Raw genomic sequence first — 26,889 nt, forward strand, 5'->3', positions numbered from 1 at the left:
GCTGCAAAGTGAATGCCACACATAAACATATTTTAAAATTCTGGTTTTCCCAATTTATGACTTGGGCTACTGGAACAAGTTTCCCAGAGGATTTGTGGAATAATCCCCAACCTTGGAGACTTTCAAAACTCAGCTGGACAGGGCTCATAATAACCTGATCTAACTCTGAAGTTGGTTTTTGTTTGAGCAGGGTTTTTCATCCAGTGACCTCCATGGGCAATGACTTGGACATCTTGAGTATCAGAACAGCTGGACTTTAACAGGCTTGAACAAAAATAAGGAATGCATTTCTGAATGAATGACTTGCTGTTTGATTTTGTTATTCCTTTCTTACCTAAGATATGTTGACACCTTTAAGAAGAGACAGGTATACTACCTATATCACAGAATGCAATACAACACGAACTATTTGAAAAGTTTATAGAAAGTTTCAGAACAAATGAAATTATTTTGTTACTCCACTCTACTCAAATCATTAAATATATACTAATTCTGTACTAAACAAATTAGGATAGTGCAATCAACTTTTTTTTCTTTTGAAGCTTCTGCATTTCAAACTATTTCTTTTCTTAGACAGAAGTGAAACAAATGAAAACCACAGATGCAAACACTACACAACACATGGGTAGCTAAAGTGTTAACATTGCTGTTCACTGAAAACTGTCAGGATTGCCCAAGTAGCTACATTGCAAAAGGCAAAAATTGCAAAGGTCCCTGGACCAGGGCAGGGGAAACCTGAGGGCCCCAAACAGCAGAAAAATTTCCTCCGTTTTTCTTCTCACAGTCATGTTAAGTAAATAGTTTCTAAAAAACTATAAACGGGATTATAATTACAGAGCTATGTGCTATAAAGGCTTTATTTAAAAAAAAAACAAACCACCACTAAACACCTAAACCCAAACCAAAACAAAGGAAAAAAATAAAAGAGGAAAGCACCAGATGACAAGACAATAACCCCACAGCCCTCCTGGAAATTAGCACACTTCAGTTAACTTAGGGTCTCAGGAAAAATGCCTTCTGTGTAGAGAAGCCTGCTCTAAATCCTGCCAAACAGCTTCCTTATGGACTAACACCTATTTAAGTCCCTTATGTGGGAATCACACTTCTTTCACTTATTTCCCACAGCTGATTCCTCTTTTATCCCAGGTCGAAATTGGCTGCTATCCCACTTTGTTAGTGGACACATATGCTCTGTTGTACAGCCATAAATGTTTATATGTCAAAAGGCAAGGGAAAAGTAAATAGGCTTTGAAGGACTTAGATCTAGATTTCACGCTACTCTGTATTTTAATTATAGCACAAAGAATATGCTTATGATTTGTAAAGAAAATAAATTCGTTGGGCATCAGTAACATATGAGTGCGTCTCTGCAGAGCAGCAAACTATCTGTGTGATCAGCCCTATGGTTTCAGCACCCCAAACAAGCACAGGACATGGCACCTCAGGTTTACAGCTGTAACCCAGGCAGGACATCTGGCTGTGGGAGCATCTGATCAGCTCTCCAACATCAATTCACTTTCCCAGCTAAGTTCCATATTGGGAGACGCAGGGGAGTTTACATTAATGTGCAAAGGGCAGACAACTGTGGAAGTGAAATTTCAGAAGTCTTCATCGAATGAAACGAGGGGGAAACATAATTGGTATGATAAATCCTACGGATTGTTTTATTATTTTATTTATTTGTTGTAAAACAAACAGAAGTCGATTGTGGACATGGTAGGTATCAAGCATTTTTAATTCCCCCCTTCCCCTCCCCCCCCTCACTGTTGCTTGTTACTGTAAGCCTCCCTGACACTTTAAGAGCTATCTAAACAAATGACAGTATTCGTTTTCTAAAATTTTGTTTCTTTCAGATTTTTCTCAGAAAAGTTTGACTGTGTGAGAGTGCACATGATGTAAAATTATCTTCCTTAACCAATTATCAAACCATTTGGGAAACAGTACAAGGGTTAAGGTATGGGCCAGCATTGTGAAAAAGGGCAGGAGTTTGCCCAACTTCTCTTACCTTTGAACTGACAGAGAAAACCATATTGGGAGAAATGAGAAAAGCAGACAAGGTCAAATAATTTCTAAGGGCATTACACTGGTTTCAGTGAAGTCAACTAAAAAGCTAAGATTTAAGTAGAATTGGACCAAGGATAAATTCAGTTAGATTCACAAAATAATTTAGGTAGGAAGGTACCTCTGGAGGCTAATGGCTCTAACCACCCTCTCAAAGCAGGGCCAACCTGAAAATTATATCAGGTTGTAAGTCCTGTCCAACTGAGTTCTGAAAGCCCCCAAGAATGGAGCTTACTCCACAACCCTCTGGGAAACTTGTTCCAGTGTGTGGCCAACAAACAGCATAAAGTTAGTATACAACTACTGTATACCAAAGACATAACCCATCTTCATTCTGAGAAGAGTTCTAATTGTGTAACTATATGAACATTCCTTGGTGAGCAAAAAGTCATTAACAGATGCTTTAAAGTATGCACTTAACGCTCAACCCCTTCCAGCCCGATGGTGAATGCTAATAGGGAAAAAATGAAGGTATAAAAAATGCTCAGAAAATCAGCATACTAGCTACTAGTATAGACAACGTCCCCTATGATCTTGCTCCCTGAATGGTTTCAGCTGAACATAGCAGAATAAAAAGCATGCATTGAAGTGACTTCAGTACAGATGATCAGTAAGATACTACAGCAAGATTTAAGTATTACTACCATGGTATCTTCTACTCTGTAAAGCTGAGTTAAAAATTCCTCAGACACAGGCAAAGTAAGTATGTTTTTTAAACAATAAATACATAATGACATTTGATGGGGTAAAAAAAAAAAGGCTGGAACAGAAATGTGAACATAAAACCTCATATCAGAACATGAGAAAAGCCAAAACAAAATTTTGCAGAATACTGGATTTGAAATTCAGGAGCTTTTTGAACATTTATTATAAATTTTTCATTTGGTTGCATCTACCAGCATGAGAAAACTAATGAGAAAACTAATGAGATGTCACCTGCAGGGTGAAAACAGTAAAGAAGCATTAAATTTTAGCAAAAATAGAGAAGTTGTTCCACATGTTCACAGTTCAACAAGTATTTCCTCATAGAGTATCTACTCTTTCCACGTGGCACAGGGAAAGATCAATAGGAAAAGGAGAGAGAATAAGGATGAAGGAAACCTTCATCCTACCAAGTTCACTTCAAAGTCTACAGATGTAAAGCACAAGTACAGTATATTAACTTAGGGTACTGCACCATGGTCTCTAAGTCAAAAACAGTAAGAGAAATGACAGGTCTTAAAAAAGCCCTAACATTACAGAAATATGGGTAGCAATTAATAAGTGTGCAAATTCATCAATTTAGTTAAGGAAGTACAATTTGTGAGACTCTACTATCACTAGCTCCCCCTATCACTTACAAGTTAAAACAGGGAAATGAGGGTACACTTGGCATCTGATCTCTGAACCGGGGCATGCTTATGTTTTCTTGGACAAAAGTGTCTGAATCAAAATACATAATCAGACCCGAGAACAAAAAAAAATGAATCTGAGATTCTCCTCTCCCAGGAAATATCCTTAACGTTAGGACAACAGTCAAGTTCTCCCATTCCTGTTGAACTTCCTTAGCTCAGGACAATCTGAACCAGATGACTGCTCTGACCTTTAAGCCTATTTAAAAGGTCCCCTCTCCCTCTTCTACACTGAAAGGGCTCATGACTGCTGTGGTTTGTGTTGAATTCAATGCTGTCCGAGCTTATTATGTGTGTTTTAAGCACAGTCAATGGCTTAGGCACCTATGGGGACACAGGCAGAATTCAGGCATCTCTACACACATCTTTGAGTCACAAGGAAACTTGGGTGGGAGTTACCGCCTGCCTGCTTAAAGCATGGTGCTTCTGAGCTTCCCAGCATGATGCTTCCCTGGAACATATGCCCAGATGCCAGGGGAAATCTGTTGTCCAAAACTATTCATTTTAGGTGCCACCAGGGGTTAGGTGGTGCTTTAGAGTAGGCGATTTGAATCATTCTCTGAGTCTCAGGTGCCCAAAGGCTAACTAATTTATATTTTAGGTGGAATTTAGACAGTTTGATTTTTTTCTCTCTGTCCATGTTGTCAGTAGCGTACAATAAAAAATGAAAGCTGATGAATGGAGCACTGTGTTCTTGAAGCGAAGCACATCCTTGGTGGAAACTGCTGAAAACAATAGCAGGAACTGAAGCACATGAACTGAACACACAGGCTTGGATTTACAGCACCCTAGCCTGCTGGGCTGAGGTGGACTGTAAATTATAGAGGCCCCAGCTGGCAGACTGACGAGACAAAGGACAACAAGCAGGGAGATTTTAACAATACAAGGTTTTAGATGTATAGGTCACAAACCCAGACATTCAGGTATCTCTTAATGTTCCACAGGTTGAAGCATCAGTCAGATGTATGCAGAATGTTAATAAATATGCACTGATGTTCCTACAACAACTATGTGCCACTCTATCAAAGCATATGCATACTCAGAGTTGCAAAGTTCCATTCTCCTCTTTTTTACTGGATTAGATGTAGCCATAATTTTTCCTAAAAACAGGTGCCGGAGCCCAAGCACAGCACAGGCTGTACATTATGAGCTTACTAGCAGAGCAGTTACAGGATTTACAACTATCTGTACATACCTTCGGCTGTTTGTAATGATAAGTATAGACTGATTTTTTTTCAAAATATTTGCTTATTCATTTGTTTCCTTAAAAGTTCTGAAAAATTCTGAAATGCAGATACCAGCTGGTTCTCCTAGTGCTACCATGCTAAAAGAAGTAATTACGAATGAATTAACTGTGTATTCACTGTTCTATAAACAGTTTTAGTTCTATCTTTGTAAAGTAGCATTGAGTTACCCCTATCAAATTTAGTAAGGCAATCCTTTATTTACCTTTTGCTTTTATTTTTTTTAAAAAAGCACTAATGGAAAAGCACCATCTATTTTTAAATCTTATGAACTCTAATTGTTCCATATCAAATGAGAATACACTACAGTGTATGACAAACTTCCGTATTTACAAGTATCAATGAAGCCTCCAGCTTGCTGAACGTCTTCCAAGAAGAGACAGATGAGCTAACTTACATTTCCTGAGGGTGAAGTGAGAGAAGTTTAGAGTTTATGGCAACACATATCTTTTCCAGCTGACATATACCATTACCTGATATATGTCACTTGTAATATGACAATGTTACAGTAATTTGGTGACCAGAACTTAAGGAGTTAGTTTAAACAACTTTCCTACAGCAGGTAATGATTTATTCAGCACTACGTTGTCAGAGACACCGAAATCTTAACCTTTTCATGTTTGTTAAGGGATTTAACCTGAGACCCATCATGAATAAATAAGTAAAGCTCAGGTGACTAAATATAAAAAATTTCCACATTATTCTCAATATTTCTGCATCAAATTACTATATTTTTGATTCTTGGTTTATGCCTAACTTGACTGGTACAAGAAGAGAAGGGGAAATAACTAACTAGAACAATTTGAATCTCTGCCTAGAAAGGGTATTTTAAAGTCTTTTAAAATAATAGTTAAGAACAGCTGTTTGTTACCAGAATAAGAAATAACTTCCTTCCCATCCATCTTCCTCAAATCACATTAAGATGCACTATACAGTTTCATGTTACATTAGGCCTCAAGTTGTTTTCATATGACACATTATATGATGCAACTCAAGGGAAACTATTCAGATGGCTTAAGAGTTATTAATTACTTAGGGAAAGCTCAACCCACTCAGAAAATGTACCGCTGAAAGCAAAGCTGCAAATTACTTTAACATTGAGAAATGGGATTTAACTAATATTTCATATACTTCAGCATGCCTCTGCTTTGCTTTACAGAACCGGCACAGATTAGCTGTCACTTTTAATATACAGGTGGCTTAGAAATTTTTTTTTTGGTGAAAGTCAATGTTGTTGATATCAAAATTTTAAAGGGCATTTAAAAAAAAAAAAAAAAGACTGATTTGCAAGAGAAATAGAAATACCAAAGCTGTTATGTCTGCACAGAGTACTTTTCCCTTAGGGTTTCCAGCAGTATTCTGTATCCTTATTTATAGGAATTATTGGTGAACTCTTGCTCTTAATGAAGTCAAGGGCCAGTCTTCCATTGATTTTTTTCAAGAGGTCAGGCTAACAAAACTACATCTCCTTTCCAAGCTTGGCCAATTTCTGTGCATTTTAACTTTTCTGAAAAAATAATCAGTCAGCAGCAATAAGAACAACAGAATTAAAAGTAGTGACATATAATAATGGACGTTGGCAATGCAGCAATTTTTCTTCTCATTTTTTCTAAGGCAGAATTCTGCAGCCTGATAAAAGTTTTGAGAAAATTCAGGTCACCATTTAGGCTTTTGGAGTCTTATCTTGTGGAAGACAAATTTCAGCACTTCTGATACAGTTATATACTTGCCTTATTCAGCTCGCGTATCTTATTTTTTTTTGGTGAATCAAATAGGTCTCAGAGCAATCAGTGAACTTTCCTTGTACCTGGGAAATAAAAATAATCCTAGCAAAGACCAAAGGCTACCAAAAGCAAGAATGTGTGATCTGGACACACAGTCATCCACTGTTTCTCTCCCTCTTTTAATAATGAATTTTTTTAAAAATATAAAAAGATGACAAAACACATTCAGAAAAGTAGCAAGAGTATCACATTATAAAATACTATATTCAAGCAGCATGTTTCCCCTTCCAAAATATCACACCTTACCCTGAATGTTGCACAGTAAATTAAGCCGATCTAATCTGTAGTAAGCATCTTTCCATGTCTATATGTACACAGGGTGGCAAAGGATAGCCACACCACCAGTGAGCATTGTGAAGGAAGAGGGGTCAGGAAAGGGGAGAAAGCCAGAGCCTGACCACTTCAGCAAGCTAAAATTTTACTTAAAGTAATCTCATACTCCAAAAGATCCTCCCACACCTGCACTGATATAGACAATAAAACACAACCCAACAGAGTGGATTCAGACATTGGATATACTACAGCAAGCTGGCTTTTTACACACAAAGCAAGTAAAGGAAACGTGTAGGGTACTGGAAAGACTTGAGTGTCTTTTGCAGTATACAGGCATTGAGATGTTCCTCCAGACATTTTTGAGCTTGACGTCTAATGCATGGTTACCTGTGATTCAGAAAGACTGATGTCAATCCATGAGATTCACCCAGGTCTCACACTAAATACAGGACTTGCATTCAGACTGTTGCTTTTCCTTAGGAGATGACCAGAGAACAAGCAAACACGCTGCTCTCGGTGTCTGAGAGATGGGGAACACGTTTGAGAAAACTGTGGAACTCTCGTTCTTTCACAAAGAGAAACATTTCCTCTGCATCTGCTTTCTCTCAACCATGCAATCACACAACACTTTCTGGTGCCCCTCTGGCTGATGCCGCTCAAACCAGATTGGTTTTCATGTGTCATCATCACTTGCTGACAGAAATATGCAGAGACTTTCTAATGCTGATGGCAGAAAGTGACCAAAACCAATCTCTGCTGCCCCAGTCTGCTTTTTCCAACCTGATTCTTCTCATAGATATTTTCAGTAGCTGTGGCAGTCAGGTAACACCTCTGCAGCAGATACTGATGCATCAGTAATTGACACCTTCAGTACCATCCGTTCCTCCTCACATGGATGTTAAAATAAGAAGACGTATTCATCCTATTGGTTTTAGAGTGTGAATACAGTAAGGTTCCTCATACCAAATGCCCTTTCTCTGAATGTTTCTCCATGTTCCATGGATGCTAAATCTGCTTATGTATCAAAATTAAAAAATATCTGTCAGGAACAGCTCCCTCCAGTACCAGCATGCACCTCTCCATCATTGTGTAGCTACACTGAAATTATAAAAGTAACGCAAAAGAAAAATGTTTCTTTTGAACTCTCATCATCTCCTGTCAGGAATCATGGTCTCCCTAGATGTATACTTCATTCTCCTTTACATAGCTAAATCTAGAAGGAAAAAAAAAAAAACCCAACCCAACCAAAAAAACAATCCAAACTACTTTTCTAAAATATTTCTACTCCTGTGGTTCACAGTAGGAAATGAAACGTCCCTGCACACATGCAAACATAGTCTTATTGTCCAGCATGAGTGTCCCAGAAGTCTTCAACGCTTTCCTAACTCAGAACCACAACGGTAAATTGATTGCCTCTATAAGGAAACTACTCAGCATCTGACATATTTGTGACAAGCAATACACAAAAACTGAACAAATCTTTCTTTTTGGAGATTAATGGTAGAATCTGGGGAAGCGTGATTGTCTGTTTCTTCAGTGATTTTGTGATTGTCTTATAACATACAGACTTGGATAAAATTTAAAGCTAAGACTTGCTTAAACGAATGGCAGAGGTTTAAATTTTCTCAAGTAATTCGAGAACTGTGCCAAGCTTTTTGACATTTTTACATGGTCTCTCAAGTCCATTTTGCTGTGCTTAATGTCCTCAAACCCAATTATGGTACTTTTGGTATTTTTTTTTTTTAAAGTGTGGCAACCATCAAGAGAAGAGGATGTGAACTTAAATGCTTTTAAAGGGACTCTACATACTTCTTTTAACATCTACCTCTGTGTCTGTCTTTAGACATTTTATGAGCAGCTCTATAATTCATGTAGTCCTTCTAGTTTGCTCCCAGAAATGGAAAAAAGACAACAGAATTAGTTGTTAGTCTGTTATTTGGCAGTCTCTGAAGTCAATGAGATATTAAATCCTTACACTAAATATGATTATCTACAGTGGGATGGAGTTATTCTGCTGAGCAAGAAACGCTCTGAAGATGTTAGAGAAAAAAATAATTACTGTAACCTCTGAAAGTCAACTGGCAGCGAAAATGGCTCTGCGTGCATTTTTACATGCTTCCTACCCTGAAGGAAGATCTATGGTACAGTGTTAATTATTTGTAGATCTCAGTGGTTGCTGTTGTCTGGAAAAGCAAAGAAAACGCAGACTACAACAGAGGATTTGTCTATTGAAGGCCATGATCATTTCAGTCTGTAGACAGATGATGCACTTCATATTTTGGAAAAGAGGGAGGAAATCAGGAATGATGTTTCTCTTTTCTTGGCCTATATTATCCATATAGTCTTCACTAGAGGAGGAAGAAATCTAAGTATCCATCTCTCCTTGGAGGTTTTCACAACCAGTTTACCTTCACTGTAGAGACATTTGTACAGGCATTTAGAGATGCTAGCTGATTCCGGAAACAGAACTGCCTTTTTAGTTTGGTACCCAGGAGGGCTAGCCAGCTCCAGCTGAGCTGCAGGCTGAGAGACTTGCAGCCTCCTACTTCTCACGCTGGTCTTGTGAGAGCTACCTTGGGTGTTTCTGCATGACATCGTGCTACCCAGCCTAAATGCGTTGTTTCCTTAGAACTCTCCATTTCTTCCTGTTTAGTCTCCCCCACCCCCATCCCAAACTTTTGGTAGCTTTTTACAATGAATCAATGGAACAAGTGCTAACAAAGTAAACTGTTGATTGCACTTGGAACAGGCTCACCCCTTCCTTCCCTGGTTTGTTCTGCCAGGTCCTAGACAACCCTGGCTGATGGTAAGAGGCAGCCCATCTTGCAGGCCAGCATCCCTCTGATGAAAATGCTGGGGGATCACAGTGAACGTAACAGCACGGCTGGCAGTGGAAGGGCAGAGCTAAGGGACTGCTGTATGGAGTGCAGCTGAACCAAACTCAGGGATGCTTTTTTTCATAACCTCCTCAAATAATTGCTTGGATAACTAGTCTCCTCATCATCATCGTGCAGGACTGCCTACAAACAAATTCATTCCAGGCTAAAGGCCATGCTAAGAAGTGCTTGAGAGAAAAGGTGCAGGCAACACTGAAGGTACTACAGCCTACAACTCTGTTACAGATGGATATATCTACCCCTCTTGGTTCCAGCTGATCTCCCCTAAAAAAGAAGGTATAAGAGGTGAAGATTAAGTTACCAACAGAAGAGAACAGAGTAGGAAAGAAGGTTAAATGATACCAGATACCAAGGGCTGAACTGAAATAAGTAGCTCTGTCAGCTGCAAGAGTGAATCTACAGAGAGAGAACATGCTTTGGCTTTGACACCCCACACACACAGCATGCCTAGTCTACAAATATTTAGGCCTGGTGTTCTGCTTACAAGTTGAAGAATAATTAGTTGTGCTCTTTTACAGTTTGTAAAACCTGTTAACATTCATGGATTCTAAGTGAATGAATATGGAAAACAAAAGATTTAAAAAATTAATTTGCATCACATAGGAAGACAATAGCATTTTCAGAAACTGGAAATTACCACTTTTCTGTTAGGACTTAGAAATGAGGTTCTAATGTAAGAAAAAAAAAAGTATACATACAGTTTAGCCTGCATCTGCTACACTTTCTGTAATAATGAGATTTTTAAGTTACAGATTTGATGAGGTTAAAATATATCAAGCTAAAAAATATCAACATTGCATTGCTATCTGCTAAGTCGTAACTATGTTTAACAGGATGGGTCAAGGACCTGCGACTTGCTAACCCCGTTACTATCAGACCCAGCTGCGAAATGGCCAGGTATTCTTTTTAAAGGGATGGGAGAGAAACAAAAAAAAAAACTTGTAAAGAGAGTTAGAGTTTTGCATTAGGCCCAAGGTGTCGAAGGAAGGCTTCAAGCAGTGGTAGTTTGAGTAAGTCAATGAACTTCTATTTGGATTTCTTCTAAGCTTCATATCAAAAAACCCCACCAAACCCAACTTGAAAGAACACTGGATGCTACCAGGAAGTCTTCTCAGGCTGGGGAAACAGACCAGATGTCTTATATCCAAACAAGGAAGCTTGATATGCTGGGAATTAAGAAACTTTTCTCAAAACAGCGAAGGCTACACAGTACAAAATCTTTGCATTAAAACAATGCATGCTTATCCATTAACCATAACCTAATTTGAGGCTGAATCATCTACCTAACCTGTGTGTGAATGTAAAAGAACTAAAATGAACAATGATCTTCATTTTCAATATTAAGATTGAAATCTTTACGGCTGATGAAAATTCTAGGAACATCATATTATCTACTACAAACCTCAGGGTAGTAGATGAAGTGTGGAAGAGCTATGACAGTAAAGAAAATATCACTATAATCACCAATATTTTGCATTGTATTCTCAAGGAAGAAAATCCATTAACAGCATAGTCTGTAATAGAATCACAGAATCCCGTAATGATTGGGGTTGGAAGGGACCTCTGGAGATCATCTGGTCCAACTGCCCCTGGTCAGGCAGGGCCAGCTGGAGCCAGTTGGACAGGAGTACACATTTACTTGTGTATGAGAACAAGATCAATCCAACATAAGCTCTTTAAAGAGATGACATGTAATTGCAACAACAAAAGTTAGGATGCTGTAAAAAGTGTAATCTTAGCCATAATATGGATTCATATTAGTAGCACTAATTGGTCCTTAAGAAGAGCAATGAAGTGAGGCTGTGTTATAACTCTTCAATCTTTCAACAACTCCAACCAGTTAAAGAGTCATGATTTTTCCTTTCCATGAAATCATATCAGCTATCACAAAATGTTTTTTTAGTGCTCCTAGCACTTTCACAACAAACCAGTCTTAAGATTATGTAATTTCCTGGTAGCATAGCATATCTCTCTCCACACACTAACAGCAATACAATCTTTTATCACTTCCTAAATTAAAAGAAAGCCCTGTGGAATGGAAAGTAACCTATAAAAAGTAAGAAACCATTTCAAAGTGTATGCTACTTTTTGAGGAAACATAGAAGTCTGATGGCATTTCTTGCGTCTAACATTTTCAGACATTGAAGTCATCACAATACTATTTCATTACTGAAATATCACTACAACTTATATTCTATGTTGCGGTACATTTTCTTCCAATGTCTCTGTCCATATAATTATTCTTGCGAGTTACTGTCTTTACCACATATTGTCCATAGTTCATACAGGAATAAAACATCTTATGTTAAACATTCTCAATTCTCAGTGACTTAATTTCACAGGAGATATTTGAAAAAAAAACAACAAACCCATAACCTACTACATTAGAAGACTTCCCTCCCAAAACACCTTGTTTCCAAGTAACACCTTTACCTATAAAATGAGTGAGCATTAACTACAAATCCTGCAAGTCAGCTGCTACATGTCAATCCTGTGCAACACTAATAATTTAATGCTGCAATTGATGTGCTGTACTTCAAAGTAAGCATCCATCATGGAGGGTCCTGAGTGCAAGAAGTGGTCCTGCGAGTGCACTTCTTTCCCCCAAATCTTGGCAAAGAGTTCCTGCTATTGTATGCACTCCTGGTGAATACTATTATCTTTTTTTGTTTAGTTTCATAGACTAATTTAAACTGTCATCTAGCATTCTGAACTGCTCACTTAGAGACAGATCCAGTAAAATAATGGGGGGTAATGGTTTTAAACTGAAAGTGGGTAGATCTAGGCTAGAGATAAGGCAGAGATTGTTTATGATGAGGGTGGTGAAACATTGGAACAGGTTGCCCAGGGAGGTGGTAGATGCCCCATCCCTGGAAACATTCAAGGTCAGGTAGGATGATACTCTGAGCAACCTGATCTAGTTGAAAATGTCCCTGCTCTTTGCAGGGGAGGTTAGACTAGATGACCTTTAAAGATCTCTTCCAACCCAAACTATTCTATGATTCTATAAAAAATAAGGTGCATGGAGTCACAGCACCTTGATGATGCTCTCCATGTAGTTACTTCTCAGGAACAGTCCAAAGCAAACTTCACATTTCATAAAATAGCCATAATAATAGTAATAAAATAGCCATTGCTATTTTATACGCATTCAATAGCATTTTAGTAATCAACACAGCTCACCATAGATTATGAACATCTTACTAAACTCTCAGCAGAGTTCACAGAGAAAACTGAATAAAAGAGATAAATGGAAGTTTATCAAGGACTTGAACATAAACAGTGCTATTATGGGTGTAGCAAAAAAGTAGCAGCCGAATCTCTAAAATAAAAGATATATGCATTTTCCTACGACAATTAAAAGCCTAATGCCATATGAGGAATGATCAACAAGTTATCCAAAACCTGTGTTGTCATGCTCAATCTCAGAGTATTTTTAGGATTTTTTTAAATAGAATTCTGAGATTCTGCAACTAATCACTGACTAAATCCAAAAATAACATGATCTCTTGCACGTGGTTCTGTTAATACACCAATATCTGTAGAACAGGACTTAGTTTCTATAGATTACAGACTGTTCTTCATGTTGAAGTTCACGAAGTCATTCCAAGTTTTGAAATGAGTTTGTAACATGACAAATATTCACTGGAGACAAAACTGCAATCAGCAAACTCTGTAAGCTTATGACTGAAATCAAGTTGATACGGAGGCCTCCAAGTGAAAAATCCAGGGCATGGACTGTATTGTTCATGCAAAATTAAAGAAGTATTTTTAAAAGTTTGGCAATTTATCTCCATAAATAAATAATGTTTTATGGCACGATGATAAAAAAACACAAAGAGCTAACTACAGAGAAATGCTAGAGGCCAAAAAATCTTTCACAACCAACTGAAAATAAATGAAAATCAGTGTAATGAAAAAAGCACCAGGCAGTTTCACTGTGGGAGGGCCCATGAACTATTTTTAGATAGAAAAACTAAAAACTCAGAGGAAAGGTGGAGGAAGTTAATGATATATCTATGACATCTTTAAGCAACAAAGCCCCAGCATAGACACAGATGTATCAGCACAAACATCTTTTTGTAGGTACAGCTTTAAAGAAGAGGAATGCCTGACAGCTACATTTCACAAAGTGTTAAATCACAAAAGCCAGAAAAAAAAAATCTGATTTATTACAGGTTGAGATTTTTTTTCAGTCTGCAAATAAATGACTTCTGAAGCACATGGCGCTGCTGCTTCAGCTGGAGAAATTATATGCATTGTACAAAAACACTTGAATCCTCTCAGCCCAATCAGCAAAACTGATAAATGATCTTTCAATCTCTAATTTTATACTACAACATATGGAGGCTACAGTCTATCTTCAGCTGCATGCATTATATCCAGTACATTTCATTGAATTCTCAGTGGCTGCATATAACATTGTTGTATTTACTCTGGATTTCTAAGAAACTTCAATTGTATTAATTTTGCAACTCTATTTTTGTTCTAAGTCTATTCTGACTCGTATTCTTATCAAACACAGGTCTTGTTACAAACTTAGTACTGTAAACCAATAGGGAGTATGCAAATCTATCTTGCGTTCATTTTTGGGGGAATTTTTTCTTCAAAAATGATGGCCAAGAAAAAACAAGACAACATTACAAACCTTTTAAAAGTCAGCATGTTTGGCAGAGAGTAAAAGACACGCATAGTCTTGTGAAAGTTCCCCACAGTCCGGCATGACTTAAGGCTCTCTTCAGCTAATATAACAGTAAATGGAACAACCTAGGGCAGAATTTGTGTCTAATGTTTTGACCAAGGGCCATAGGCAAATGTCCAGGTAAATCACTTATGCTGAATCTAGAAATCTAGTCACACAGTAATTTTGTCTAGCAATTGTGGTATCTGTGCCAGGGTATGTTTTAAATTTTGCTATTTTATTCAATATGAAAACTGAAAAATAGTTTTGGTATCCACATGGGATGAAAATAAAAAGGAATTCTATAGAGGAGTATATAGCAAAAGTTAAATTGCTTAGGTACTGCCATTGTTTTAATCAGAACAACAGAATTGTTCCCCAATTCTGGAGAGCTGGGCAGGTTAAACCATTAAACCGAAGGTGCAATTTCAGGGTTTGCTTAAGCTAATGGCAGGCTGCCCCCTACACAAACACTGCTGGTCTCCTGCACACTCCCGTTGTGGACTAGTGCCCTTAAAGTACACAACCCCCTAAAGCTCCTTCCCTTTCTCTGCAAGTGCTTCACGGCAAGAACAACACTGCTGGGGGAAAAAAAGGAAAAGAAACAGTTTGCTTCATCCAACATTCTCTTACCAATTCAACTGGTATGAATTGCTGCCACATTAAGTGCTCTGCTGGCCGGGGAGCACACCAGAGATCACAGAATTCAGATTCGCTACAACCAGTGGAATAAGTAAAATGTTTTTTGTGCTCTCTGTTCCCTCACAGTCTGCTTTCAATGTAAGTATGTAAGTTTAAGTAAGTAGTTTCAATGTAAGTTTAATATCTTTATTGATGATCTGGATAAGGGGATTGAGTGCACCCTCAGTAAGTTTGCAGATGACACCAAACTAGGTGGGAGTGTTGATCTGCTTGAGGGTTGGAAGGCTCTACAGAGGGATCTGGACAGGTTGGATCAATGGGCCAAGGCCAATGGGATGAGGTTTAATAAGGCCAAGTGCCGCGTCCTGCATTTCGGTCACAACAACCCCAGGCAACGCTACAGGCTCGGGGCAGAGTGGCTGGAAAGCTGCCCAGCAGAAAAGGACCTGGGGGTATTGGTGGACAGCCGGCTTAACATGAGCCAGCAGTGTGCCCAGGTGGCCAAGAAGGCCAACGGCATCCTGGCCTGTATCAGGAACAGCGTGGCCAGCAGGAGCAGGGCAGTGATGGTGCCTCTGTACTGGGCACTGGTGAGGCCTCACCTCGAGTGCTGTGTTCAGTTCTGGGCCCCTCGCTACAGGAAGGACATTGAGCTGCTGGAGCGTGTCCAGAGGAGAGCCACCAAGCTGGTGAGGGGTCTAGAGAACAACTCATATGAGGAGAGGCTGAGGGAACTGGGCATGCTTAGTTTGGAGAAGAGGAGGCTGAGGGGAGACCTCATTGCCCTCTACAACTACCTGAAAGGAGGGTGTAGAGAGGTGGGTGTTGGCCTCTTCTCCCAAGGGAATAAAGACAGGACCAGAGGAAATGGTCTGAAGTTGCAGCAGGGGAGGTTTAGATTAGATATTAGGAAGAATTACTTTACTGAGAGGGTGGTCAGGTACTGGAACAGCCTGCCGAGAGAGGTGGTGGAGTCACCATCCCTGGAGGTATTTAAGAAACGTGTAGACATGGCACTTCAGGGCATGCTCTAGTGCCCGAGATTCTTGGTTTGTGTCTGTTTGTGGGAAGGGTGGTGTGTGGTTGTGGGTGTGTTGTGGGCGTTTGGTTTGGTTTGGTTTTGGTGTTTGGTGTTCTGGGATTTTTTGGGTGGTTTTTTTTTTTTTTTTTGTTGGTTGGACTCGATGATCTCAAAGGTCCCATCCAACCAAAAATATTCCATGATTCTGTGATTCTGTGAAGTACTATACATTTTTATATATACTCTTCCCCTCTGCCACCTATCTTTCCTTACTTTTGCTTTCCCAATTCTTTCTGCATAGTAAATTGCATGTCAAATTATAGGATGATTCAAGCCCAATATAACAATTAACTTTAATTAGTTAATGGCTGAATTTTAAATTTTATAAAAAGATCTTGCCATATTTCTTGTAAATTGTCAGGTAGAAACAAGCCCAAATATGCAGAAAAAGACATTTACATGTTTTCATTCTTTAAAAGCAGCATTGTCCTATCATTTTTCATGGTAAGAGGCCCCAGTTTTCACCTTAGTTATGAAATGAAATAATTGGTAGGTACAGTTCCAATTTGTTCTTTTAACAGTACTCCCTGTACTATCCTTATTTTTAATTTATAAAATGCCATAAGTTTTCGAGTTTCTGGAAATAAGCACAAAGTACACAGTTTCAGTACCTTTCAACCAGAATCAGAAAGACTGTATCACTGCAGCTTCTGATCCACTACTTTGAAAGACCTTGAAGAAAGCACGAGGGCTCACACTGAACTTAGGCTCACACACTCCGGAAGCAAATTCCAGAGACAAGGCCCTTTTCTTGAAAATACCCTGCAACCAAAATACCAGACATTTCAGTCTTAGCATTGTTGGCTCCAACAGCTCAAATGACCTCAAATAAATACTCCATATAGAGGAAGGGAGAGGTGGTTTCTTACATAATTATGTAATATTTTAATAGACCAAAGGTTAGCAGGACTTTGTGTAAGCACAGATAAAAGCTGGTTAGCGTCACTGTAACCACCGTCACCAAATAGGGGTGACACCTCATTGCTCTTTTCAGTAGATGTTTTAAAAGTTTTCGATTAAATCTTTGGAAACTGGTGAAGTTCACATCTATCCATTCTATACTGCCTTTAAGAAATAGGTATATATCTTGATATTATTTTTCAAGAGGACTGCTGAACCTGCCTCTGCTGCCCAAAAGACATGCCCTGTCCAAAGCTAATCAGAAGTCATGCCCATGTGGACACTGACTGACAGCTGAAGTCGTATGCAAGGATCTTGGTATTTATTATTTTGGTGAAGAAAGAAGTCTTAGCAGATACAACCAGAGAATATACAGTAAAGTAAATGGTCGCAAAGCCACCCAGAGATAGGTGCCTTTGGGGAGCAAAGTGCTAGCTATGAAAAGGCCAAGCACAGAAATTGGCTCACTCGATGTGCTCTAGAAAGTGCAATTCCCGATGCATTTTTTGTGATTAAAAAGGTTAGCATTAAAAATAAACAAAAAAACAAATAAATATTCTTTCATCATCGAATTCTGTACTTAGCAGAAAGAACCCTCAAGCCTGGAATATACCAGCAGAAGTGGGAACAGTATTTCTGCATCCAGTAACTAGACATCACGAAGTGGTGAAACACTTTCTCTGAAATATGGCCAGAGCTCTCCTGGCAGCAGAGTGACAGCGTTGCTGATGGAGCTCAGCACTCCAAATACAGTCAAAATCCAAGCTCTTTTGCAGTATCTTACACCGAAAGGGGAAGAATTCCTAAAAAAGTTGTGAGAGTAATTCCAACTGCTGTAACTCTGAGATCACTTAACAGCCAGCGACGATAATCTCTTCACTAAATTAATATGGTTTGTCACGCCAAACAAACGACAAAATAAGAAAGCCACGACTGTGCCATTAAGATTTGCTAATCATAAACATCCATTCCATTTCAAAAACATTCTGAAACTCTGCCGAAATCAACTTACTATTTCCTTTATTGGCGCTTTCAGAGGAGAAGAAAAAAGGGCCCACCAGCAACCCAGAAAAGTGAGAAAGAGGGACAACTGACATCTGATGCATCTTTAGAGAGGGACAGTGAAATTATTTCAGCATACTGCTATTACTCTTAAGGCAACTAGAAAACAAAGATTAGCCTAAAAGGCTTCAACTCCAGAAGTAGTGAATTCTGCTGGCAGACCCAAAGGAGTTGCTGTCAGCACAAAGACCTGCGCTGCTCTTGTCAGCAAGCTCTGTGCCAAACCGGAGAACGCTGCATAGGCAGTACGTGTTAAACGAGATAACAAAATCTGACTCCATAACGTGTTTAACGAAATCGGGGGCTGACCTGCTGGAGAGCAGCTCTGAGGAAAAAAACCTGGGAGTCCTGGTGGACAACAGGATGCCCATGAGCCAGCAATGTGCCCTTGTGGCCAAGAAGGCCAATGGCATCCTGGGGTGCATCAGGAAGAGTGTGACCAGCAGGTGGAGGGAGGTCATCCTGCCCCTCTGCTCTGCCCTGGTGAGGCCCCATCTGGAGCAATGGGTCCAGTTCTGGGCTCCCCAGTTCAAGAAGGACAGGGAACTGCTGGAGAGGGTACAGCAAAGGTCGACAAAGATGATGAGGGGCCTGGAGCATCTCTCTTAGGAGGAGAGGCTGAGGGACTTGGGTCTTTTTAGTCTGTAGGAAAGAGAGAAAGCTTTTTCTCTTTCCTTTTTCTCAGCTTTGAGAAAGCTGAGGGGGGATCTGATCAACACCTATAAATACTTAAAGGGTGGGTGTCAGGAGGATGGGGCCAGTCTTTTTTCAGTGGTGCCCAGTGACAGGACAAGAGGGAACGGGCACAAACTTGAACATAGTTCAACAAGGCCAAGTGCCGGGTCCTGCCCTTGGGTCACACCAACCCCAGGCAGCGCTACAGGCTTGGGGCAGAGTGGCTGGAAAGCTGCCCAGCAGAAAAGGACCTGGGGGTGTTGGTGGACAGCCGGCTTAACATGAGCCAGCAGTGTGCCCAGGTGGCCAAGAAGGCCAACGGCATCCTGGCCTGTATCAGGAATAGCGTGGCCAGCAGGAGCAGGGCAGTGATGGTGCCTCTGTACTGGGCACTGGTGAGGCCTCACCTCGAGTGCTGTGTTTAGTTCTGGGCCCCTCACTACAGGAAGGACATTGAGCTGCTGGAGCGTGTCCAGAGGAGAGCCACCAAGCTGGTGAGGGGTCTAGAGAACAACTCATATGAGGAGAGGCTGAGGGAACTGGGCATGCTTAGTTTGGAGAAGAGGAGGCTGAGGGGAGACCTCATTGCCCTCTACAACTACCTGAAAGGAGGGTGTAGAGAGGTGGGTGTTGGCCTCTTCTCCCAAGGGAATAAAGACAGGACCAGAGGAAATGGTCTGAAGTTGCAGCAGGGGAGGTTTAGATTGGATATCAGGAAAAATGTTTACACTGAAAGGGTTATTAAGCCTTGGAATGGGCTGCCCAGGGAAGTGGTTGAGGCACCAACCCTGGAGGTATTTAAAAGACGGGTTGACATAGTGCTTAGAGACATGGTTTAGTGATGGGTTTTATCAGAGTTAGGTTGGTGGTTGGACTAGATGATCTTAAAGGTCCCTTCCAACCTAGACAACTGATTCTATGATCCTATAGGAAGTTCCATCTAAACATGAGGAGGAACTTCTTCACTTTGAGGGTGGCAGAGCCCTGGAACAGGCTGCCCAGGGAGGTGGTGGAGTCTCCTTCTCTGGAGACATTCAAAACCCGCCTGGACACGTTCCTGTGCAACCTGCTCTGGGTGGACCTGCTTTGGCAGGGAGTTGGACTGAATGATCTCCAGGGGTCCCTTCCAACCCCATAGCATTCTGTGATTCCGTGAAATAAAATTGAAACATTACACAATTACTATTATTACGACTATAAAATTAGATTTTCTGTGTAACTCTATTTTACTGTGATTTCTTTAGGATTCAAAGGCTCATTTATAGTACTTTGCCCGGGAATAACTGTATTAAAGTCCACGTAAGAACTGCAATACGTAACTCACAGTATTTTCATTTTAATTTAATAATTTTAATTAAAATTTTAATTTTAATTTAATTAAAATTTTAATTTAATAATTCACTCTTTAATCCTGGAAATATTAATAGATTAGAATTAAATTAATATTTAATAGCCATTTATGTGGAGCAGAAGAAAAGCTAAGGACCTCTTGTCACAGGAGAAAATATGTACAGAACTGCCTCACAACAAGAGGTAAAGATAAGAGATATAACTGAAATCCAACATAAATAGACATAATCAACTTCCCAAGCTGACACTGCGTTGTAAATTATTTACCACATATAAATAGGTGCGACACTACTCCAGGTCCATTGAAAAAACCAAAATGGCATCACACAAGAAAAATGGCACAGCATAGCTTTCTATTACCCACACTACAACTGAATGAATGAAATGCAAGAAGAGATGTGCCAAGTTACTTGATACTTGCTAGTCAGCTTAATCAGATACTCTCAGTTTCCTGCAGGACAGATAACAAACACTGTCCTGCTCCTTACTGCACACCACATCTACTAATGTATTTTCTGAGGCAGAAAGCCTCTGTGCATTTAACCACACAATCTGACATGGTGTAAGAGAAGGAGATTTAGATAAAAAGAATATATTACAAAATATCATACATGGATAACTGAGATAAAGTAAATCGTAAGGTTTGATGACAGATAAGTCAGTTCCTATCCTTCACTGTAAACCTACCATGTCAAAATCCGACTCTGTGCTCCCCACTGTCCTCTGCCCTTACTATCAAAAATACTTTAAGCAAATAGTTTTTAAAAAATCTTGTCTGAAGTGTTATCTCAACTACAGAAACCTATTATATATTCAACATATTGACTAAAAAAGTAAATTCTGTTGTTAATTATGACATGCATTTGTCTGTGAAGAAAGGTTAAAAAATCATGAGCAAGGCTACCTCCATGAACAATTAGGATTTAATCGAAATTCTGCAATGCTTGAATGTTATTGAAAATACCTTTAACCCTTTTTTGTTCAGGGAGCTATATGTAAGAGGTACTATTTACGTCCACAACAGGCTGACAGAAAAGCTTATCTTGTACCTTATTAACATCAATAACATGATAATAATTTCACCCTAATTTTATTCATACATTAGCACTGTTATGCATTTTATTAATAATCATCTCAGCTGCTTCATCCAGCTACAGTTTCATCCATTAGACATGCATATTTTTAGGGAAAACTGGAAAGATCTTCTCTTAAGTTTTTCTTTAATGAGGATACACAGAAGAAAACAACGGGGAGGGAGAGGAACATGAGAAGCAAGAGACCATTAGAGCCAAACCACCTGCCTTCCAGGTTTACTCTTTAAAATTAGCCATTTTAGAATTTATAGTATTTAATACTTCAGAAAAGCTCAGAGTCTATCTAGTAATACAGAATATTTAGGTCCTATTTCCTTAATCATGCTCCTCTCCCAAATGTGACTTTGGTTTGTGTCTGGGTGGCTCTGATTCCTCTCTTCTCCCTGTCCCCAGGCCTCACACTGCCCACAGCCCCTCTCAGCTCTGCCCAGGATCCAACCGAAGGGGAAGTCCAAGGGCCAGGCGGATTTCTTCCCTAGGCAAGCTGGAGCCAGACCTCGTGCAACAGAGAATACCCAACCTGCAGACATAGGAATACAGTTGCTTCCCTCATCATCGCAAGAACAGGTTGTACAGAAACCACAGCCCCGTGATTCAGAGCACATCTCAACCAAGAAGTTCTGAGATGATCCTCTCTCTCTCTACTGAGCACGGGCAACTTGAAACTACATTCCTAACTGCTTCTTGCCATTTCCTTGCCCCCATGCAAACTTAAATGCATCCTATCCCATTGTGCCTTACTCTCTCTCACCTTCCTTCGGATTTTCCATGCAGTCTCTGCCTTTCATCCCACTCTGTATCAAGACAGGATGCTGCCTAGTTTCACCTCTACACTGAGTACCCACCATTCTGTTGCTGCTCAAAGGCAAGATGCCTGTTCCACTGGGGAAAAAAAATAAATCATGAAAATACAGAATTTAAGGAAATAGTGACTCTCTCTCTTTTTAATCCTGCCAGGAGCAATGAGAGAGGACAGCCAAGTCAACTGAGGGAAGATTAGCATCACGCTTCTTGTCATAGCATGAAAGTTCTCAAGTTCTTTGTTTTTTTCCTTTGTTTTATAAATATTTACGTATAAACAGTAGAGTTTTCAGTATCAGAAGCAGGTTTTTAGAAAAAGATATTTGCAATTAACTTTCTACCCAGATGCTTCCAGATTCCAGAAGAAAACCACACATGAATCAAAATGCTTTCCCAAGAAAAAACTGTTACAGATAAAATCGCCTGAAAACAGACAGACTTGTTTTTCTGTGGCATCTTTTGAATACACTGCTCAGTGTTTCAGTTCATGAGTAGCATTTAGTCTGAGCTCAGTCTTTCAAAGACTTAGGATGAAGGTAGTATCTTACTTTGTGTCTCTGATGAGAGGCGCGCTTCCCAGTTTAAAACACAGTTTTTCCCCTCCACATGATGTTTGCCTCAAAGAAAAACTTTGTGCCAGATCAAACCCTGTGAAATATGATAGAAAGATTTAGTTTATTTAATGACATTTAAAAAACGGAGGCAAATACTGACTTTTAGCATGCTTGGTGACTTTTTAGAGTATAGACTGACAAGATATTTTGAAAACCAATACTTTAAGTCAGAGAAACTTCCAATATTTGTTTTATTGACAGAGAAACTATCAGTGCAAAATTCACTCAGTAGATGCCTTTGCAACCTGAAAAATGCATTTGTTATTTCCTTTTATCATCTGAACTGATAAGAGCAAAGGATGTTTGGGAAAAACAATGGAAACTAGTGTGGCTGCAGAACTTGCATCAATACTTTCCAAGAACAACATGTTCTGACTTGAACCCCACCTTCCCAAATATAACAGAAGCTTTTGGAGCACGGGAGTGGCATTCTGTGCTGTCCTGTCAGTTTTAAAGCCAGCTTCAGTCAGACTGTCATTACATCCACTACTAGCTAATTCATTTAGATATCCATGTTAATGCAGTCATTTACCTGAAACACCAAGACTGTCTCTGTTGATATGTTTGAGATGATGGACAACTGTTTTCATTAAAGGACACACGGCACCTTCAAGAGAATACAATTTAGTATCTATCATAACATTCTATCAAAGAAAAATGAATCCGAACAAATCATCACCACAGTGACAGAAATATTAACAGGACTATTTTGCTTTGATTCTTTAGGATATGAAAAACAGCAATAATCCACATTGCAAAATATAAATAAGAGCAATGATTTTTCAGATTTCATACTACACTTCTAATAATATAAAAAGATACAAATCTTATCACATATTAATTCAGCTGTTTATGATCAAATCTCATGCGAACAATATAACCAGAAGGAAAACACTAAATTCTTACCAAGCTCTTTCCATCTACAATACTCTATAAAGCAATAACATCTATTCTGAGGTTGTTTGTTTGTTTGTTTATTTTTATTTCTGGCTATATTATTCGAAAAATCTCTTTTTCACCCTGTTAATGAACATGAAACAATAAAGCACAAATGCTTGATTATCATCACAATAATCTATTGTTACTTCACTGAGCAGTAATTTCAAAATGTGGATTAACATGGATATAATCATATCATATAAAAACCAATGTAAGGAATACTTACATTTTGAAAAAAAAATGGTTGAAAAATTAAGCAGTTTTACAGTTGATTAAGTCTGACAAGTAGAATGTTCTAAAATCTGTAACACGGTAAATTCTAAGGTTAAAACTAACTGAACACTTACACCAAACACCGTATTATTAATATGCAGTATCTTATTTGCATGAAGTCCTTTCATCTCTTTTTCTTATATATATATATACACACAGGAACACACACTTTTAAGAAGAAAGCACAGAGAAATGTCACTTTTGTGCAATAGGGCTCGCTCTTTAACAAATTTTGCAGATAGCCCCGCTGAATCCTGATAAAACTATCAAACAGAAGATGACAAGCAAGATTTGGCCCATGCGCTTATCAAGCGCAGAGCTCCATGTTGCACTGATGCAACTAAAAAAGATGGTTGAACAATTCAGAAACTGCTGAACAGTGAAGGTCGAGGGGCTTTCAGAAGTGGCAGTTCAATGAAAAAAGTGAGGAGGAGCGTCCTACCACTAACCTGGAAATCACCTATATTTAAAAATTTCCAAGAGCATCCAGAGAGAAAGTTGACATTCAAAATAGCTATATTTGTAATCTTAAAGCAGGTGAAATTTGTCATTCATTCTGTAGTAACGTGCAAAGCATTTTAGCCTTCAAAATTCTTAAATTCTATTAAATGCGTTACAGTATTTGATCTGGATTAAGAATGGCTAATTGGAAAAAAGCAGTAAAAGTGAAACTAAATTACACAGATATCGATATAACATAGATATCAATATTACATAGATATCCATGCAAAGATGCCTCCTGACAACATGGTTAATGAAAACTGCATCAACTGCTTAAAGAACAGACCAGGTGGAAGACATTTTTTCATAAAATTCACAAAGTTCCACGTCCTTTATGTCTAAATTGCAATCTACAATTACAATTACAAGCAACATCAATTGTGAATTAATTGATTTATTTCTAAGGCACTAAGACAATGTATTCTTTCTTTCCTTCATATATATATATACATAAATATGTGTATATACATACATTTACCTGTACAGATAGATAGCTATAAAGTTTCACAACAAATGAGATGAAACATATGGATTAAAAACAACAGCAATTCTCACTTTCTCACTGTAAATTCCCTTTCCCCAGAAAAGATGCAGAACTGTGACGAATATCATGGCGAAACCTCCGAAAACGAAATTAAATCTTTCATCATTTTGTTTTGCAGGGATTTTTACATAGTGTGAAAAGCATTCACTGGAATTACATACTAACATAGCAATTTCAATACACCATTTGATACACACATACACGCTATGGGCCAGAAACAGGCTCACATTAGATACCCATTTAATCTATAAACCTCAGCCTTCCATCACTCCTACAGATTATTAAACTATAGACTTTTATCTATAGCCATTCGAGAACACGGGATGTGGTCATGGTAGATTTACACAGAAATAGCCACGAGAAATACACTGGCATAAAGGAAGCCTGATGCGGCTGAAGCTGCAATAGCACGTCACACCTACACTGACAAATGTTTTTCTTAAATCTATGTGTATTCTAACCAAGGCTTTTTTATATATATTTGTATATATATAAAGACTATGTGGAAGATGCCATTTCTGGTTAAATTGCTTTACTTACAATAAGAGCAGCCAGATATGGCTTATTGCTGGTTTTACCTTGAACTGCTGTGGCAAGCTGTAGAGAACCTGGGAACAACTGTTGGGTCTTTTTCAGCATTAATTTACAGGAGGGCTGAGTGGCAAAAGACTAGAGAGCTTTAGTTTATCCCTCTTAGCCACTTTCTTCCAAGCCCAAATAAAGACTCGGGCCTTAATTTCTGTGTTATCAAGACAATAGCAACGATTCCTCACATGCCGTAGACTGGACTGTGGACCTATTTTTATCGGTGGCGTAACAGTCACCACGTAGCCAGGCTGTGTGAGTGTTATGTATTTGGTTGTATTCCATATTCCCGGACAGGGAAAGGGTTACTATGAATCTTCTTCTAGCTCACGCTGCCGATGCACTCCTTTAGCCCAATGTTACTCTTTTTACCAGAGAGATATGGCAAAACTCTAAAATATCAAAACCGAAACCTCTCCATACTGAGAACTTTAATTGCTATAGATTGATGAAAACTCTTTCTACAGTTATGGCTTGCATAGTCAAAAAGATTTTTCTCCAATCTATTCCAAGATTTTCATTATTGCTGGCAGATCCTTAGATTTCCTGTGGCCTGAGACAAAACAGCCAGCTTACCTCTTCATCCTGTTGGCAGCTGAATTTGGAGATCTACACAAAGACATTTAGGAAAGAAAAAGAACAAGACAAACTCTTACCACTAATCCAGGCATGGAAACCATGCACCCACCTGCCCTGTTAGAACATATCACTGTAAAACTAACAAAGCACTAAAAGAGAATGAGCTTATGTTTATACACTAGATTGCTCTGCACGTGATAAAGCTGGGTCTGTCTGGAATGAAGTCCACAATTCATATTAAAATAGTGATGTCAAAGCTGAAGTTAACATACCTATCAATTAATGAGATCGCCTATCTGTAGGACAAATTACAGACCTTAATCTTTAGAAATCAATGAGTTTTACGTAGGAGGCTTATTATCATAAAGTTAACCTAATAATTTGGAAAACATGTATTTTTGCAAATCAAGCAGGTATATCACACATCATTGACCTTCTCTCTCTCCAATAAGATGCCAGTAAGAAATTTTTTTATTTTCTAGTAGCATTATGCAACAAAACTAAAGTAATGGCGCTGCATCTAAACTTTGCTGCAACACGCGGTGGCATGTTCTGAATTCCTGGAATGATCAGGGCACCTGCTGAAGCACACTGCAGCTTCCATCTAGGCCCCATGCCCAGTTTTTCCTTCCCGTGCGAACAAGGACAGAGGAGACTCCGGTACATGCTTCAGTCTCACTCTTACAGACATCTCGTGTGCACTTCCTGGCTAGGAACTGTAGCTTCCAACAAGCACTCTTGGCTCCTCCAGATCAAGTGTAACCTGTAATGGCTAGATTCACACTATAAGTACCTATCTGCTGTTTTATAATTGAACTTTCTGTTCAGGTGAAGTTTTCAGATGCCACCTAACACCACCGATGTGTGTGTTGCAAGGGCACTGAAGTTTCCATCAGTAAGCATGTCTGGCCAAATGAA

General features: G+C 39.0%; 1 protein-coding gene across 1 annotated transcript in view; it reads right to left on the reverse strand.

Moving 5' to 3' along the window:
- The window catches only part of COL19A1 (collagen type XIX alpha 1 chain), a 210,647-nt gene that overhangs the window by 179,246 nt on the left and 4,512 nt on the right, over window positions 1–26,889 (reverse strand). Inside the window, exons 2-3 of the mRNA XM_074153019.1 lie at window positions 23,083–23,157; window positions 22,485–22,584 (exon numbers count right to left, since the gene is read on the reverse strand). Coding sequence (XP_074009120.1) covers window positions 22,485–22,584; window positions 23,083–23,157 — 175 coding nt within the window. The remainder of the gene's footprint in view (window positions 1–22,484; window positions 22,585–23,082; window positions 23,158–26,889) is intronic.

The sequence above is a fragment of the Numenius arquata genome, chromosome 9 (genome assembly GCF_964106895.1).
Source record: "Numenius arquata chromosome 9, bNumArq3.hap1.1, whole genome shotgun sequence".
NCBI classification, from domain to species: Eukaryota; Metazoa; Chordata; class Aves; order Charadriiformes; family Scolopacidae; genus Numenius; species Numenius arquata.